Below are 16,134 nucleotides of genomic sequence, written 5' to 3' on the forward strand. Positions count from 1 at the left end.
AAATGTGAATTCGTATTTTGTTTAAAGATTCTGTGTTGAAATTTATAGACTGATGAACACTGTACAGCCAGTTATTTACATGTTAGCTTAAATGTACAAGCAGTGAGACTGAAGTGTTAATAATGCATGTTGTGCAGCATCAGATTAGGTTCGTGCCACAACAACTTTCGTTTAAGTTTTAAAGGACGAGTTGTGGAAGTGTTCTTGATTTTTTTTTTTTATATATATATATATATATATATATATATATATATATATATATATATTTTATTTCTGGATACCTTGAGTAGATCATAAGTGTCAATTTATTAATTAGTGACACGTAAACGTAATGTTTGTGTGTAGTGTTCATCTTCGATTGTTAATGTATTCTTTCAGACGTACTCTTTAGCTGGATTGGGAGCAGGTATCACAGAAGCTATTCTTGTAAATCCATTTGAAGTAGTTAAAGTCTCATTGCAAGCAAATAGAGCACACCTAAAGGAGGTACCATCGACGTGGACTGTTACGAGGCAAATTATTGCTACACAGGTAACTTTTGGATTCTTCTCTCATAGGATTTTCGAAAGAGTTGTAATTGTAAATCGATGAATAAACAATGATATTTCGAGAAATTATTATTTAATTTCAAATACTAAGTTGAGTAATTTCTTCTATGTATATCGATCAGTAGGTTATTAGTTTTATTGACATTTGTTCTTGTAAAATTACTGGTTTAAAACTGAATCAGCTTGGAACCGAATATGTGTGGTAGGTTGTAGATGCTTTCTCATCGAAGACCACGAGTCCGTAATACATTTAAAATTAACCGAAAGAATCCGACAGTTGCTTCCTGTAAAGCACCATCACCACTAATAACGGAAATGTATTACGTAATAAAAAGGCACGTAACATTATTCTTAAAATTTACGTTAGAGTAAAATAAAAGTACTGTTAGGTACAATACGGTGTATACATAAAGTAGAGAGTGATTCTTCTTTGGACAGTTAATTCGTGCAGAGTAAAATTAGTCTAAATAATTGATCTTGTATTATATATATATATATATATAAACAAATTTAAAATTTTTCCATATTTTCATACGGTGAAACTGAAATCCTCCCCGCTGGTCTGGTGGCTAGCGCGTGATCTTGAGTTTGATTTCCCAGTGGAAGTATTAAAAATTTGAACGCATTACAGGAGTTGGGATCTCACATTAAACGGTAGGTCCATATCTCATGTAACCTCGGTGCTAAAAAGCGACGCTCAACCTCTACAAGCAATAACAATCAACTTGTTGAAATACGGTAATAGATTTGGAGATAAAAATATTTTTGTACCAAGTGTAAAAGCGATGAAAAAAAGACAACACATATTTTTGGAAAGCCCCTACTTGTGCCCTAATCATCTTAGATTCGGGGTTCGTACGTCATTGTCTTTAAAAGGTATTAGGTTTTGGAATGATACCATACACATGCTTCACATTCCATAAACGCGAGAAGATTCAGAAAATTTTCCGGAAAAAATGTTTAGCAATTTGGGGATGTCTGGTGGGGCTTCAGGGTAGGTGTCTAGAAAATTGTAGATATGCTGGGATATATAGTTACTGTGGTTCATTGAAGCATAATTAGTTGTTATAGGAGTATAGAAGGTTTTTGAATTAAGAACAATGATTTTTATAACAAATATGACTAATTTTTCAGAAGGAGAGCGATGGAGAGAGTGACAAAGTATGTTTTGATATGCAAATGGAGCTCGTTACCTTATATATAAGATGAAGTGCAGTTACAATATAATTAAAAGCATGTAAATAGCAGTCGAATGACAAAACATCTTATTCTAACCATGTATTGATGGGCTGATTTCAAACGTGTTAAACGTGGACTTCAGTGAGAGCAGGTCAAACATAGAAACTAAACAGCGTCATACGGGTCTAGTGGATACTTTCCGAGCCTAATTTGGGAATGAACGGAAATGCAGCTATAACAAGCATTTGGTACGGATGTACTAAGTAAGCCTGAGGTACCAATATCGTTGTACAGATTTAAGAATGGCGGTGAATATCTCAAAGAAAAACCATGACAACGAGGAGGCACTTAGGGTAGTTATTGAAACCAATAATATTCAACCATGTGAGGCTCTGCAAGAAGCATTCAGTTGCAGTACACAAGCGATTTGCTATAGTGTGCGGCATCCGAATTGGTGTATGACCTTAAGTGCTGCTCTCACGTCGACCAACCCGTTGCAGCGACGTTGCCAGCGCAATAAAGTGGAAGACTATTTCGGCCGGAACTAAGATAAACATTTGACGTTTCTTATCTTATCTAAAACAGTAACCGAGAGTTGTAGAATACATATTTCTGAGAATATTGGTGAAACAACCATGTTTCTAGTTTATTTTTTTTATTTTTTATTTCTTTTTTTTTTTTTTTTTTTTTTTTTTTTTTGTATGTTGCAGGTGTTTTTATTTTTTATTTTTATTTGGTCTAGGAATTAATTCGTGCGGTTGGTACGCACACATTGAAGCTGTAGTACAAACACAAAATACATAAATACCTTAAGAAAAATATTGTCCATCGCTAGCCACCACTTTCGCCCATCTGTCAGGCAATGTACGGATTCCGTGGCGAAAGAAGTCCTCATCCTTGGAAGCGATCCAGTCAGAGACCCATGTTTCGATGTCTTCTGAAGAAGTAAACCGCTGTCCAATCAAATCGTTGTTCATGCAATCGAACAAGTAGTAGTCCGAAGGAGCAACGTCTGGTGAATACGGCGGGTGGGGTAAAACTTCCCATCCGACATTTTCTAAATAGGTTTTGACCGGTTTTGCGACATGTGGGCGAGCGTTATCATGTTGAACAATAAGTTTATCATGTCTGTTCTCCCATTCTGGTCGTGTTCTGGCCAGAGCTTGCTTCAAACGCATTAATTGTCGTCGATAACGTTCTCCATTCATAGTTTCACCCGGTTGCAGCAGCTCATAGTACACCACACCTTTCATATCCCACCATATGCACAGCATAACCTTTGCACAGTGAATATCTCGTTTTGGTTGTGATGGACCTGGTTCACCTGGTTTCACCCAGGCCTTTTTTCGTTTAGAGTTCTCGTAATGGATCCACTTCTCATCACCCGTAATAATTCGATGCAGAAACCCCTTTCTGCTCTGTCGTTGAAGCAGCAATTCGCAAATGGTTTTTCGTCTTTCAACGTCTCTGTCTTTCAATTCATGTGGAACCCAATGTGACATCTTTTGAATCATTCCCATGGCTTTCAAGCGTTTGGAGACTGTTGTTTGATCAACGCCTAATGCTGCTGCAAGTTGTTCCTGCGTTTGACACGAATCCTGCTCGAGCAATGCTGTCAATTCTTCGTCTTGAAATTTTTTTGGCTGTCCAGCTCGCTCTTGGTCTGCCAAGCCGAAATCACCACTTCTAAACCGTGCAAACCACTTCTGACACGTTCGCTCAGCTAGAGCATGGTCACCATACACTTCCACCAAAATACGATGACTTTCAGTCGCTTTTTCTGCATGTTAAAGTAATGCAGCAGGACACCCCGCAAAAACACTTTATCAGGCACAAATTGCGCCATGTTCACTTAACTACAAACTGGTGTTGTTGACGCTTTAATCCACTGCCCTATACTACGAACGATACGCGATGACAGGGGTTTGCAACACATGTGTGGATACACGGAACTGTGGGACGCTCCGTTCGTTGCGCCATCTCTTGTCCACCCGCACGAATTAATTCCTAGACCAAATATTTTTATTTTTTATTTTATTTTATTTTATTTTATTTTATTTTTTTTTTTTTAGTAATTGTTGTGAATATTGCTTCATGATGAAAGTTGATTTTATCAATGAGAATTAACTTAAATGGATTAATTTTATGAATCTCCTCTAATTTTAAATTTCCGTTGTGCAGAGCACTAGAGCGTCTAAATGGAATCTACAGCTATAACTGTATACTGTATTCTGGTACTATTGTGCAAAACTGTGCGAGGACACTAACTTCAATAATTTTTAAAATTACATTTATAAGTAGGGGTTATAACAGCTGCTTCCAAACTTTCTTCCGCGAAGTCCTGGATCACCATAAAATACACAATGATATAATATGATTAATGATTTTCAGGTGCATTGCAATTTTGAATAGTATTTCAATTGTTTATTTTTAAGTTAAATCTATCTAACCGTTTTATCTAAAGCCGCGGTGGGTAAGGCGTCTAGAACACACAACACTTCTTGCTTACTCATGTAACGCAGATGGTCACTTGGGGACCACTATTTATTAGGCTAATTAATTTTTAAATGAGTGCTAATAACATAGCCTCACTGGAATATTGTTTCTCGTGACATCAGTGAAATCAATCAGTGCTGGTTCTGATCAGAGAAACGATGTGTCACCATTCATATTGGCGATATGGCATCTTTTTAGCGTTGTGAGGACAGTTGCGGAGCTACTTGAAAAAAAGAAGTAGCGGACTCCGATCTAGAAACCCAGCGTTAATGGCGAGGAGAACCGATATATTTAGCATATAACTTCCCAAAGACATCGATCGGTGAATCGACGACGATCAGCAGAATTTTGAATAAACTGAGTCGGAGGGTGAAAGTGGTATTGTTAAAATAGTGGTAAGCCAGGTTGAGGACGATCGGAGAAACACCCCGGAGGGAAGACTTTTCCCCTGGGCTTCCATCTGAAATCATCACTGGCCTTTATCCTCTACGGGCTGCTTGTGCCAAGGCCAGAAGAGGGAAAAATCCTTTCTCTCAACCAACTGAGTGGTGTAAGGAGGCTAAAATAAATCTGACGTCAAAACTTCTTTTGTTTTCGTTTCGATCTTACGTTCTTGGTACAGTCCATAGCAAAAAACCTGCAACATAAGCATGAAAGTTTATTGTGAAACGATGAAGTCTTTTGCTTCAAAATAAGTGTGTGTGTGTGGGGGGGGGGGCGCCGATGTTTTCCTGGCGTGATTCGTGCCACTAGATGTTATGTTGATTCCGTGGGCTGTTAGGCGTAGTTTCACAATAAACTTACATGCTCATGTTGCAGGTTTTTTTGCTGCGGACTGTACCTGCCTGACCAAATCCGTAGACAGAGTTAGTAACTTACATTCCACCATACAATTCCACAGACGAATTTCGGGGAGCTGGAACGAGATTTCATAAACATATACTACATTGTATAGAACATATTCATTATATTATAAAACTTCTCTTTCCTATGCAGTGTCATTAACGTTTGCTTTTATACTTGTCGTTTGGGTGTAGGAGTGTGAGTTGGTGCATTATGTTGTTTTGAAATTTAGAGTATATATATACACTGCCGGAAAATAAAATTGCAACACCACGAAATTGTTTTCCAATCTGAACCACATTTATTCCATGTACTGTACATGGTACGAATGTGAGATGATTACAATATTGGCTCCTTCAGTACATTGTTTTGTGAACGGCACATCTATCATCACACTACCACCAACACTTTAGTACCGTGTATACTCTCCACGAACTGCAATACAGGCACGGATTCTTGCATGCATTCGATCATAGAAATTACGGATACAGTCTTGCAGTACATTCTGCCATGCCTGGTCAATCTAGTCGCACAAATCATCAACAGTTGTAGGTGGACGTGGAGCAGTTGTCAGTTGTCGACCCATAATGTCCCATACATGTTGAATAGGAGACAAATCTGGGGAGCGTGCTGGCCAGGGAAGTCGGGACACACTTTGCAGTGCACATTCTGTTGCACGGGCAGTATGTGGCCGAGCATTGTCGTGCTGAAACAGTACAGAACCCTCCTGTCTCAAGAAAGGCAGTAAAACCGGTTCTACCACCTGTTGCACGTTAAGAGGTGCTTGTCAATGTCCCATTCACAAATACTAAAGATGAGCAAGAGTTGTAGCTGATCGCGCCCCCACACCCTGAGGGCACCCTGAGGTGGGACCACTGTGTTTTGCACTCACGCACTGTGGGAGCAGACGCTCTTCAGGTCGACGTCGCACTCGCAATCTACCATCACTTGCATAGAGAGAGAATCGGCTTTCACCGCTGAACACAACGGAACGCCATTCCCTCCTCTAAGTGCTCCTTTGCTGACACCAGGACAACCGTGTACGGCGATGATGTGGCATCAGTGGCACACGGGCAATTGGTGTGTATGTCCGAAGTCCTGCCGCTAGTAATCTGTTTCCAATAGTACGTGTGGAAACTGCAGGGACCACATTTGCTCGAATGTTGGACGTGGTAGCTGTGCGGTCTGCCAATGCCGCCCTCACAATACGCCGAACTTGGCGCACGTCCGTGCTACGAGGACGTTCAGAACCTTCTCTGCGGGTGTGGGAATGGGTTGCTATCCATTGCTGTCAACACCACTGCACCACAAATGCATCACGACCAACGTGGTTGCCGATTCGACGAAAGGACCAACCAGCCTCTCTAAGTCCCACAATATGACCCCGTTCAGACTCACTCATTTGACTGTAGGGAGCACGATTGTGTCGTCGTGGCATGTTGTCTTGCTTGTGTTTAATGTGTGAGTCACTTTCATCCATCTGCTGATCTTCGTCCTCTGCTAATTCACAACACAGACTCGGCACAGGTGGTGGCGCAAATGTCCCTCTGTGGCAGTGCCATCTGTTGGTCGAAACTGTTACACAGTTAATCATCTACTTCACTATCACCAAAGAACCCAATACTGGAAGCACATTAATCTCCCTCATGTTTTACAGGGTGTTGCAGTTTTATTTTAAAAAAAATTAGGACATCAAGGTCGACATTCTTATTTTGGGCAACTGTAGCTCAGTGGCAGACCGCTCACCTCTGGTGTATGGGGTCCCTGGTTCGATCTCTCGAAGTGTGTTTCGTGGAGGACAAATACCGTGCGCCAGGATTTTCTCGATGTTTTCTCGTTTCTCCCCATTTTCTTCATTCCATCATTTTTCATTACATTATCGTCTCCCTTAGTCTGAGTGAATAATCGTGGACGTTGAACTAAAAAATACATTATTAATTCAACGTACCGCAGTTATGTCGTGTGGGTTAAAGCAGGTAGATAATTAATGATGATGGAAGAATTAATCCAATTAAGATAATGGGAGGAATGGAAAAATCCCGAAATACTTGTGAACACGTTCCCACCACAAATTTGTAAGGGTTTTAATTGAACTAAAGACGCTTGTTATGAGAGGTGAGTGCCTCATCTCCATGCATTCCGTGTGTATATTCTATGAATTGGTGAATAATATGTAATTGTTTTCTTGTTGCGAGGCTTTCTTTGTCTCGGAATTTAAAAACAAAATTAAATTGGTAGATATTCTCCTTCGGTTTGCGGGGTCCTAAGTTTGATCCTCGGATGGATGTGAATGGAGTTCTAAACGATGTACCTAGCCACTCATATCAAGTATATGTATGCACATTTATTTGCTTATCGTGTGAATATTCAAACCAAATGAAATACCCCATTCATGCCACACTTGTAACGGAAAATACCTAGGTAGTATTAATAATAAGATACATATATTAATGGTCCTATTAGTGTCAAAGTTATATATTGTCATGACATACTGGATGTTATTAGTGAGATGCGTACCTTTGCTGCATGCAATATGCGCCCACTAGAAGCTGGCTTTTTCATCGGAAGTTTGGCAACATCGCGCTGCGTACTCATATTGGTTGATACCATTCGCCAGTTCTGCTGACGCGAACTATAATACCATTTCCACCTTGAGCAACCCTATAAAGTGGGAGACCTTATATGAGTTGAATGTAGCTCAGAAAGCGACACAAGTGAATTCTTATTTTGTTGTCTGACAGGAAAAATTCGTTTCTAAGCAATCCTTACGCGTGACCATTAAGTGAGGCGTTTACGATACTCCTTCCCGCCATAATTGGTCGGCATCATGTAAGCCCACTCTCAAACAACCAAATTTACCACTGCATCACTAGAAGATTGTACTTTGTGTTGGTGGAGTGCTCAAGATATCATGCATCGTGTACGGCTTTCACCTGTAATATTTCCCATAAGTAGAATCTTTGCTTTGTATATAATTAAACACAAACAATTTGCTGAGCAAAACAATATACAGAGATTGTTCAGTCTACATTTGGCCAATTTCGACTTACCTAAAAATTTAGAAGAATCCATGGCGCCAGGTCCGTAAGTGCTCGATGTGTTTCCCTTGGTTGCTAACAATAGCCCGACAGTGTAATTTCCACTGTAATAGGCTTCTCTGAAGAACTGGGAGAGGAATCTTGTCCTATTCCCTTTGCACAGCTTTCCAAAGTCCTTCCACAGTTGTCGCACGCCGTTTTCCCAAAGCCCGCTTCAGCAATCCAAATCCACAATAGTCCATAGGACTTGCATCTGGAGATTTAACAGGTACCTCATTGAAAGATATCACGTGTATATTACTTGCCTCCTCCATCTCCCTGTAGAATGCGAAGGACGATCGTGATGTATGTGATAAGGCCTTGTCCATGTGAATGCGCACCAGATTGGCGCTATTTCCGTACATTGTTGGAATCTCAAGCTCGTAGATCGGCCTCACGATCTGCTCCTGAAAATACTGCGAATTTATTTTGCAGTTCTTCGCCACCCTACGAATCTTCAGTTTACCTCGGTAACAGTAGCCAGTAACGACTATGAACCCTTTTGGGAAGGATTCTTTACAGACACGGACCCACTTTCTGAAGTTCTTGGCGCCTTTCTCTTGGTACATGATGGCTCTCGGTTTTCCGCAATCGGAAAGATAAATCCATACTTCATCGAGCGTTGCGACGTACATCGACCTTTGTTTTGCCAGATGCCGTTCGTACAGCTTCCGGGCGTTACACTTTCATTCCTTTTGGTGGGCATCCGTGAGAAGATGGGCGCGAGCTTTCATGACTTTTTCCTGTTTGAGTTGATGGTGTAACGTCCGGCTCACAGTCCCCAAAGACACGTCAAGACGATTAGCCATACACCTTTGTGTTGGCGGATTTTCTTGCATTGCCATTTTGCTAAGTTTCCTCTGCATGGTGGAGGTGGCCTTGGTGCATTCCCGCTTCCTAGGCAACTTCATTGGTGATCCAAATGGTGGAGCTTCGTTGCCCTTGTACTTTTTAATAACCTTTTTTATTCCACTTAAACTGATGTTGCAACCATTCTTCTTGCACTGTTTTCTAATGGCAGAAACACTAAAATGGGCGTCATAAAGAGCCGCAACATAGCTTTCCCAAAACCAGCTTAGTTTGGGCGGCATTTTGGTCACAGAGCGGAAACCCACATACTTGGAAACAAATTTAACACAACACTCACAACAATGGTCGTGTTTTGTGCGTTATTGTCGTCCGCGCGGAAAAACAACTCCGTTCCCAGGAAGCCACTGCACAACACTGCAGAACGCCAGGTCGGGTGAGTCCATTCTGCCCGGGAGGGGGAAGAACGAAATCGGCCAAACGTAGGCTGAACAACTTCTGTATTCACATTTAAAAAAAAAAACTATATGTGTGTGTCAGTTTTGCCAACTAACACTTTGGCTTAGTGGGATAGTGTCTGATGAAGGCAGTGTGTTAGTTGGTGAAACTGTCATACGTATGTAGTTTTCTAATGGGAATATATTGTTGTGCTCAGCAGATAGTTTGTGCTTACACCTGTTAAGGCGTCAATGCATCTGTATACCGGCAACAAGTTGAATGAAAAATTGAAAACCTTGGAGTTATGCTTCCAAATCAGAGAAGTGTTATTATTCTGTTTCAAGAGAATATGAAGTCACATGTCACTTAGGTCATCCGTGACACCATTATCCGAGTAGGTTGGAAAACGCTAATGCATCCATCCCCCATATACCATGGGTATCATCCAGTTATTATGTTTCATTAGTTAAATAGACGTTTTTGGGTTGCTTGTTCCGAACCTTAATAAAATGACCCACGTTCTCCTGAGTTCCATCACCGTGGGAATCCATAGGCTACCCTAGCGTTGGTAGTACTAATGCAGACAACTTCTGGTTTTCTAGATATATTTTGGGACCGCGGTGGCTCAGTGGTAGCGCGTTCACCTCTCGTGCATGGGGTCCCGGGTTCAAACCCTGCTCCCGCCAAGTGAACTTTGTGGTGGACAAACATCTTGTGCGTGGGTTTCCTCGGGGTTCTCCCGTTTCCTCCCATCTTCATTCCACCATTTCATTAATTTCTCATAATCATCGTCACCTTTAGCCTAGTCGGCATAACCGTGGGACGTAAAACTCAAAGATTTCATTTCATTTTTTTAAGATATATTTTACTTCAGAATCCAGTGTAACTTTTTTGGATACCTAATAATTGTCGACTTTTGTCTAGAGTTGTGGTTCGAATTTAAAATATGTTGCTATTATTTATTTTATTTTTAAACCATGAATGAAGACTGTCTTTGTAATTTGAAAATTGTGCGATTTTAAATTCCTTGTGTGAAAACGTATATGTAATTGGAGAGGGGAGACTGATGGGACATACAGGCGTCATGACAGTTATCTTGGATTCACTTTAAATGGAATTTTAAATGGAAATAGGGAGTGAAATATTGATTCAGGTTAGCATTTTTTTAACAGACTTTATTTGTTTAGAAGATATTGACCCTTGAAGTTGGGATTAGGCATCCTGTGACATGCTTTCAATGTGGTGGCTATTTTATGTGACACACAACGCTAGTGACTTTCTCCAGTTCTCGTGGACCCTGAGTCAGTGTTAGCAGAGGCGTGCAAGATCTGTTGCAGGAGATAGTGTAGGTACTATTATTTATTTTATATTATTATTATTATTATTATTATTATCCCCACGATATACCACATCATTTATGGTGTCCTTTATAGAATAATGCAAGACTCTCCTAGGGTTCAATAATGGGGAAGTACGTTCTCACGAAGGATGTTCAGGCATTGAAAAGTTTGCTCACCAGTCAATGCACCATGGATAAACAGGCCCCACAATTTATGTGGTCAGTATTCCACACTAAACTATTGTTTTGGTTCGCCAACCGCTTTATTTGGATCTATTTATGAGGGGCTGACATCAGTCCAGAAAGGATTATTGTGCTTGTTGGCCTCACCCTAGTCAAAGAATATGTACTGTTGGTGAACAACACACTCGTAGGAAGTATGGAATCCTCATTGAGCGATCCCACCGAGTTTGTGTCCATTGTGTGAACTATTCTAGCTGCCTGACTGAACCATTCTATAAGAGGCTGTTGAAATTGCATCTTACAAAGATGCCATTGGTATGCGGCACTCTAAACAAGAACGTCTGACGTACACTTCACTCAATAACTGTCGGGTGGTGAGTGTAGCATTCAGTTCGCAATGGTTGCCAGAAAGCATCTTGCCAAATTCTCGTTATTGGCTGTCCTGGGTGTCAAAAGCCCGTTCTCAGAAGTTTCGTTAATGATGTGAAAATGGTTACATAGGATGTCCGCTCTCCTTACATGATGCTGATTTTTAACTCCGCTACTGTCACCCTGCTAGTGTGACTACTATTCATTAGCATTATCACGATCCACTGTTGGACAGATAATGCCACTCAAACTCATGTAGAAAAACAGAATGATAAACCATTAATTTTTTTTTTTTTAAATAGTAATTTCAGTGGTTCATATCTCCTAAACAATTAACTTTGGTAAAAGTAAATAAATAAATAAATACGTTCATATACTACTTTAAAAAAAGGCTGAAAAGTATGTCATACCTTCCTCTTTCCTTCCCATTTAGAGTTCTTGAGCTAAATTCAAGATGGTCAGCATGAGGCCTATACCACTTACCAAGTAGATCATTCAAATATCTCATATTCAATACTTGATCTTATTCTCTCCAAATGTGTTTCCAGACCTTCGCCTTACACTATAGATGAAAAATATATATACATCATTTTTGTATGTGTGCTAAAGAAAGAACTCAAGAATTAGACCTAATATTATAGAATTTTGACGAGGTATGGCATATATGCTTTAGAACATAGGCATAGCACTTAAACGACTAAGTTATTTCTTTTTTCGTTTTTGGTTTATTCGTATTCATAATGTGTCGAAATATTTGTTGATTTTTCTGATCTTTCTGTAAATAAATTTAATAAGGTGTGTTTGAAAGTATTTTGAGTTCTTATCTTGTTGTAGGGTATAGGCCTAAGAGGATTGAACAAAGGAGTAACAGCAACCATAGCAAGGAATGGAGTGTTCAACATGGTTTATTTTGGTTTCTATCATTCGGTGAAAGGCTATCTTCCAGAAGCTCAGGTATGTATGTAGTAATCGCAAAAATAATAAAAGTTCTCATGTTTCGGTGGGTAAAATGTGAAATATGTGTTAAATTGAATGACATTTGGAATTCTTAACTATTTGAAGAAGCTGCAGAGCAAAATTTATATCATAAATATTTAGCTTTGTCGGAGAAGGCTATTCTCGTTATTTAGAAGTGATGTATTAGCTCATCCTTATGTAATAATGTTAAATAATAATAATAATGCAAGCGTTGTATATCCTTATATCTGTTTTCTTTTATAATATGATTTTAAAGAAATGATTCATTTACTTATAGGCTGCGATGTAAGGCACCCTGTATGATACTTATATGTGGTGATTCATATAGCACTGAACCACCAATACTGTTTTTTGCAGCAGCAATTGCTTACTCTGCTGGTAATCGAGATAAGTGTACCACCATCAATACACCGCTGAATTCTCTGATTGCCTTTGATACTACCATGTTTGGATAACGAAACGAAATCGTTTTCTGTCTGTAATGAAATTGATGTATGATTATTATGCATAATTATGGTTGTGCAATTTTTCTACTAAAGGTATTACAAGTTTTCTGTTTCTTCATGCATAAAAATAAGGGAAAATATCTGAAGATTTAAAAATTAATTAATTGAACAAACTTGTTAATCAGTATATAATTTGACAGATTTTCACCAATTTACGAGTTATTGCAGCCAGGTACGGTTATATGAACAATCACATCCTGTGCTTAATCTCATTTTGGCGTATATATGCGTAGAAAATTTTTATGGCTTCTCCGTTTCTGAGACAAAATATCAGTCTCTTCCTCGTATCCTTTGTTGATTATCAAAATCAAAATTTAAGCCTTTCACGAAGGAATGTGGAAATATATTTTTTTAAATAATAAAAAAAGGAGAAAAACAGGTTCCACAATAAAGATCTTCCACATATTGTTTCTCCACAAAACCAACATGACACGAAGCAAGGTCAGTCAGGATTTTTATTGTATATTCTGAATTTTAAGTTGTGGCGTTGCGAGAAGCGTGAAAAATATTATGAAAATTGAATAAATAATATATCACCCACCATGATGTGGTATTTTCTACTTTTTTGTATCAGCTGACATTTGAATAGTTTTCGAACTCTAACAGAGCACTTTTTTTGTCAGTAATTTTTCGCAACAAGCTTAGACATAGTAGATGTTGATAACCTCCATATCTTGAATAGCATTGTAGCGAGTGTTTAATAATTTTCTAAGCAGATTCCAAGTGTTTAGAGGCTGAAGACAATATTAGAATTTTCTGGTTAGTGGACTTTTAATATGGGAAAGTACACAATTTTAATTAGTTTTGTTTATTGTAGTATGAATGTGGTTTGGTAGTTGTTTTGTTTTCGACGTAGAGTTTTTCCCATTTATCGAGCTCAGGTAGTAAGTGCATTTGTGTTCAGTACTAAAGTTACGAACCAACCTTAGAGTTGTAAACAGATTTTCTTTGTCTTAACATGATGTTTAGGAACAAACATAAACTTTCTTTATAGATACACAGAAGAGAAAGCAAATATCTTGGTTAATAATTAAACATCAGCAAATTAAAAATCAGTAGTAATAAAATGGAACAGAATACGCTGAGAAAGGTAGTTTTTATCCCACATTATTCAAGGAACAAATTTCAGGATGTTCTAGTAACTGCCGCTCACACGGATGCAATATCTCAACGACTTAAGAAAAATTTGAAATAATAATAATTTTCTTCTGAAAAAAGAAGCTTTCATGCTCTTCACTCACAGTACGTCTAATGTTTCTGTCATGAGTTTGAAAGTAAATAGTCCTGGGTTAGTTGACTAAGTAGTCTTATTCTTCAGAATACACATGGATTTCTAATAACTTATAAATAGTGTGACTTGTGTGGCAGATACCTATGACCTATACTTGGCTTTGGCGTGTATAGTTCCATGTATAATTATGATGGGAAACAACTGTACTGTGGTAACTGAGAAACTACCTGATTAATTTGACTCAGCTAACAAGCCACGGCGTTCGCTGTATGTATAAAATATTAAATGTGCAAAACGCGATATCTTCATGTTTGACCAAACTGAAGATGCAATATAGCCGGAAGGATTTTTTATTCCGAAATACTTCTTTAGTTTCTGTTCGTATTTTAATGTGTGAGATCAGTTTCAGCACTGAGAGATCGGACTTAAAGTATATGATACATATAGCTTTTATAGTAGATGGTGTATAGTGGGAATTTAGATAGCTTAACGGAAGTAAGATAGTTAAGAAGTGGAGTCATTGGTTTAGTGGAATGAGTCTCTCCCAATAGAGGGTTGCTAAATAAGTAGCCACCTCCCGTGTACGCTTTTATGTCGACTAAATTAATAAATTATGATTGAGACTGATATATTTTTATTCCAGGTATATATTTTAAAAGAAAGTTTATGAAAGGAAACAAAATTGTTTACGATAATAATTAAGGAATATTCCTAGTCCTATCTGCTGTAAGATCTCTGATAGTTGGAATTTCCGTCCCTTTTCACCAACCTGGTTTTATGAAAAGAAAACTTGCGGTTTAACATGGTATCTGAACGGCATGACGGTGTCTATCACACGGAACAGTCACGAAAGTTCCCAATAAGTTCTAGATTGGAAAATTGATCACGAAAATTCTAAAATTAAGGTGCCGGCCACAGAAAAGTACTACTGAATAGTACATTTTATAGTTTCTGCTCAGCAGCTGTTGATATTTCTCACAGCAATTGTTGATATGTTGACTGGTCAGCAGCATTTTGCTGTGAAAAATAAAGCTTTCCTTTAAAAAAAAAGTCAGAAACTGTTTTTTCTCTGGCAAAAAAAAAAAGAAAAGAAAAGAAAGAAAAATGGGGGTAACGAATAAAATTAAGTCGCATTCTTCAGTACGAAGTTGTGTCAGAGACCCTGACATTGTAACAGCACACCAATTTTACATGCAAAACAACAGAGTTTTGTACATGATAACGTATGAACTTGGTCATTTTTTCCAAGATTCTCTAGTTAAGGAACTATACATGTAAGTACTTTATCTGGCGATGAAAGTTTGAATGAGATGAATCAAATAGAGCAAATGAATATTGTCGTTCGTACTGTAATACTTCAGTTCAGGAAATATCAACTTGTTACTTAAAATTAATACTTTTCGACCATTCAAGTGCATCTGATCAGTTGAAAGCTTTCCATTATAGTGGTCTTAAGTTAGATCACGCAGCCAAATGTATATTTCAAATTGCAACTGATGGCTCAAACTATTAATGTCAAGTTCTTAAGTGATTTCAAACAATTAATGGAATGATCATAATTAAATGAAGAAGACAAAAATCTAACAGATCCAGGCACATGTTTTCTTCATTTTGTACACAGTAGCTACAACTTATCTGCGTGGAATATTAATGCGTTTCTGAGGACTTAGTATTATTATTTCAAAGACTTCCCATTTACACGGTCGGTAGCCCCGCGTGGTGTAGTCGCTAACGCTCTCGCCTTTGGTGCGAGCGGTCCTGGGTTCGATTCCTGGTGGGGACACTCGGTCGAAAAAGTATAACAGCTTTTTCAGGCCAGCCATCTTGAGTGAGGTTTTTCCTGGGTTTCCCTCATTCACACCAGGCAAATGCCGGGATGGTATCTAAGATGATCCCATGCCGCTTCCTTCCTTCCTTCCCTGTCATCGGATTGTGTGCTCGCCGAGGGACGTCATCCCTCATGTACGTGACGGGCTAAATGGCCGACAGCCCGTAAAATTTAATTCCTAATCCTAATCCATTTACACGGTCGCAATATACCTGAACACCTCGCAATCATCTTTATGATCAAGTCATAATACAATAATAAGTGAAATTACCTATATTAATCTTTTAAAACATTCTTGTATTTTAGTATGTT

The 16,134-nt window shown here is 38.7% G+C and overlaps 1 protein-coding gene across 2 annotated transcripts in view; it reads left to right on the forward strand.

The window, feature by feature from the left end:
• Positions 1 to 16,134, forward strand: part of LOC145660489 (mitochondrial 2-oxodicarboxylate carrier) — an 84,935-nt gene that overhangs the window by 62,545 nt on the left and 6,256 nt on the right. For both annotated transcript variants that reach the window (XM_081725576.1, XM_081725577.1), the window contains exons 5-6: positions 379 to 531; positions 12,114 to 12,233. In XM_081725576.1, coding sequence (XP_081581702.1) covers positions 379 to 531; positions 12,114 to 12,233 — 273 coding nt within the window. The remainder of the gene's footprint in view (positions 1 to 378; positions 532 to 12,113; positions 12,234 to 16,134) is intronic.

The sequence above is a fragment of the Thermobia domestica genome, chromosome 9, assembly GCF_964235325.1.
Source record: "Thermobia domestica chromosome 9, izTheDome1.hap1.1, whole genome shotgun sequence".
NCBI lineage: Eukaryota > Metazoa > Arthropoda > Insecta > Zygentoma > Lepismatidae > Thermobia > Thermobia domestica.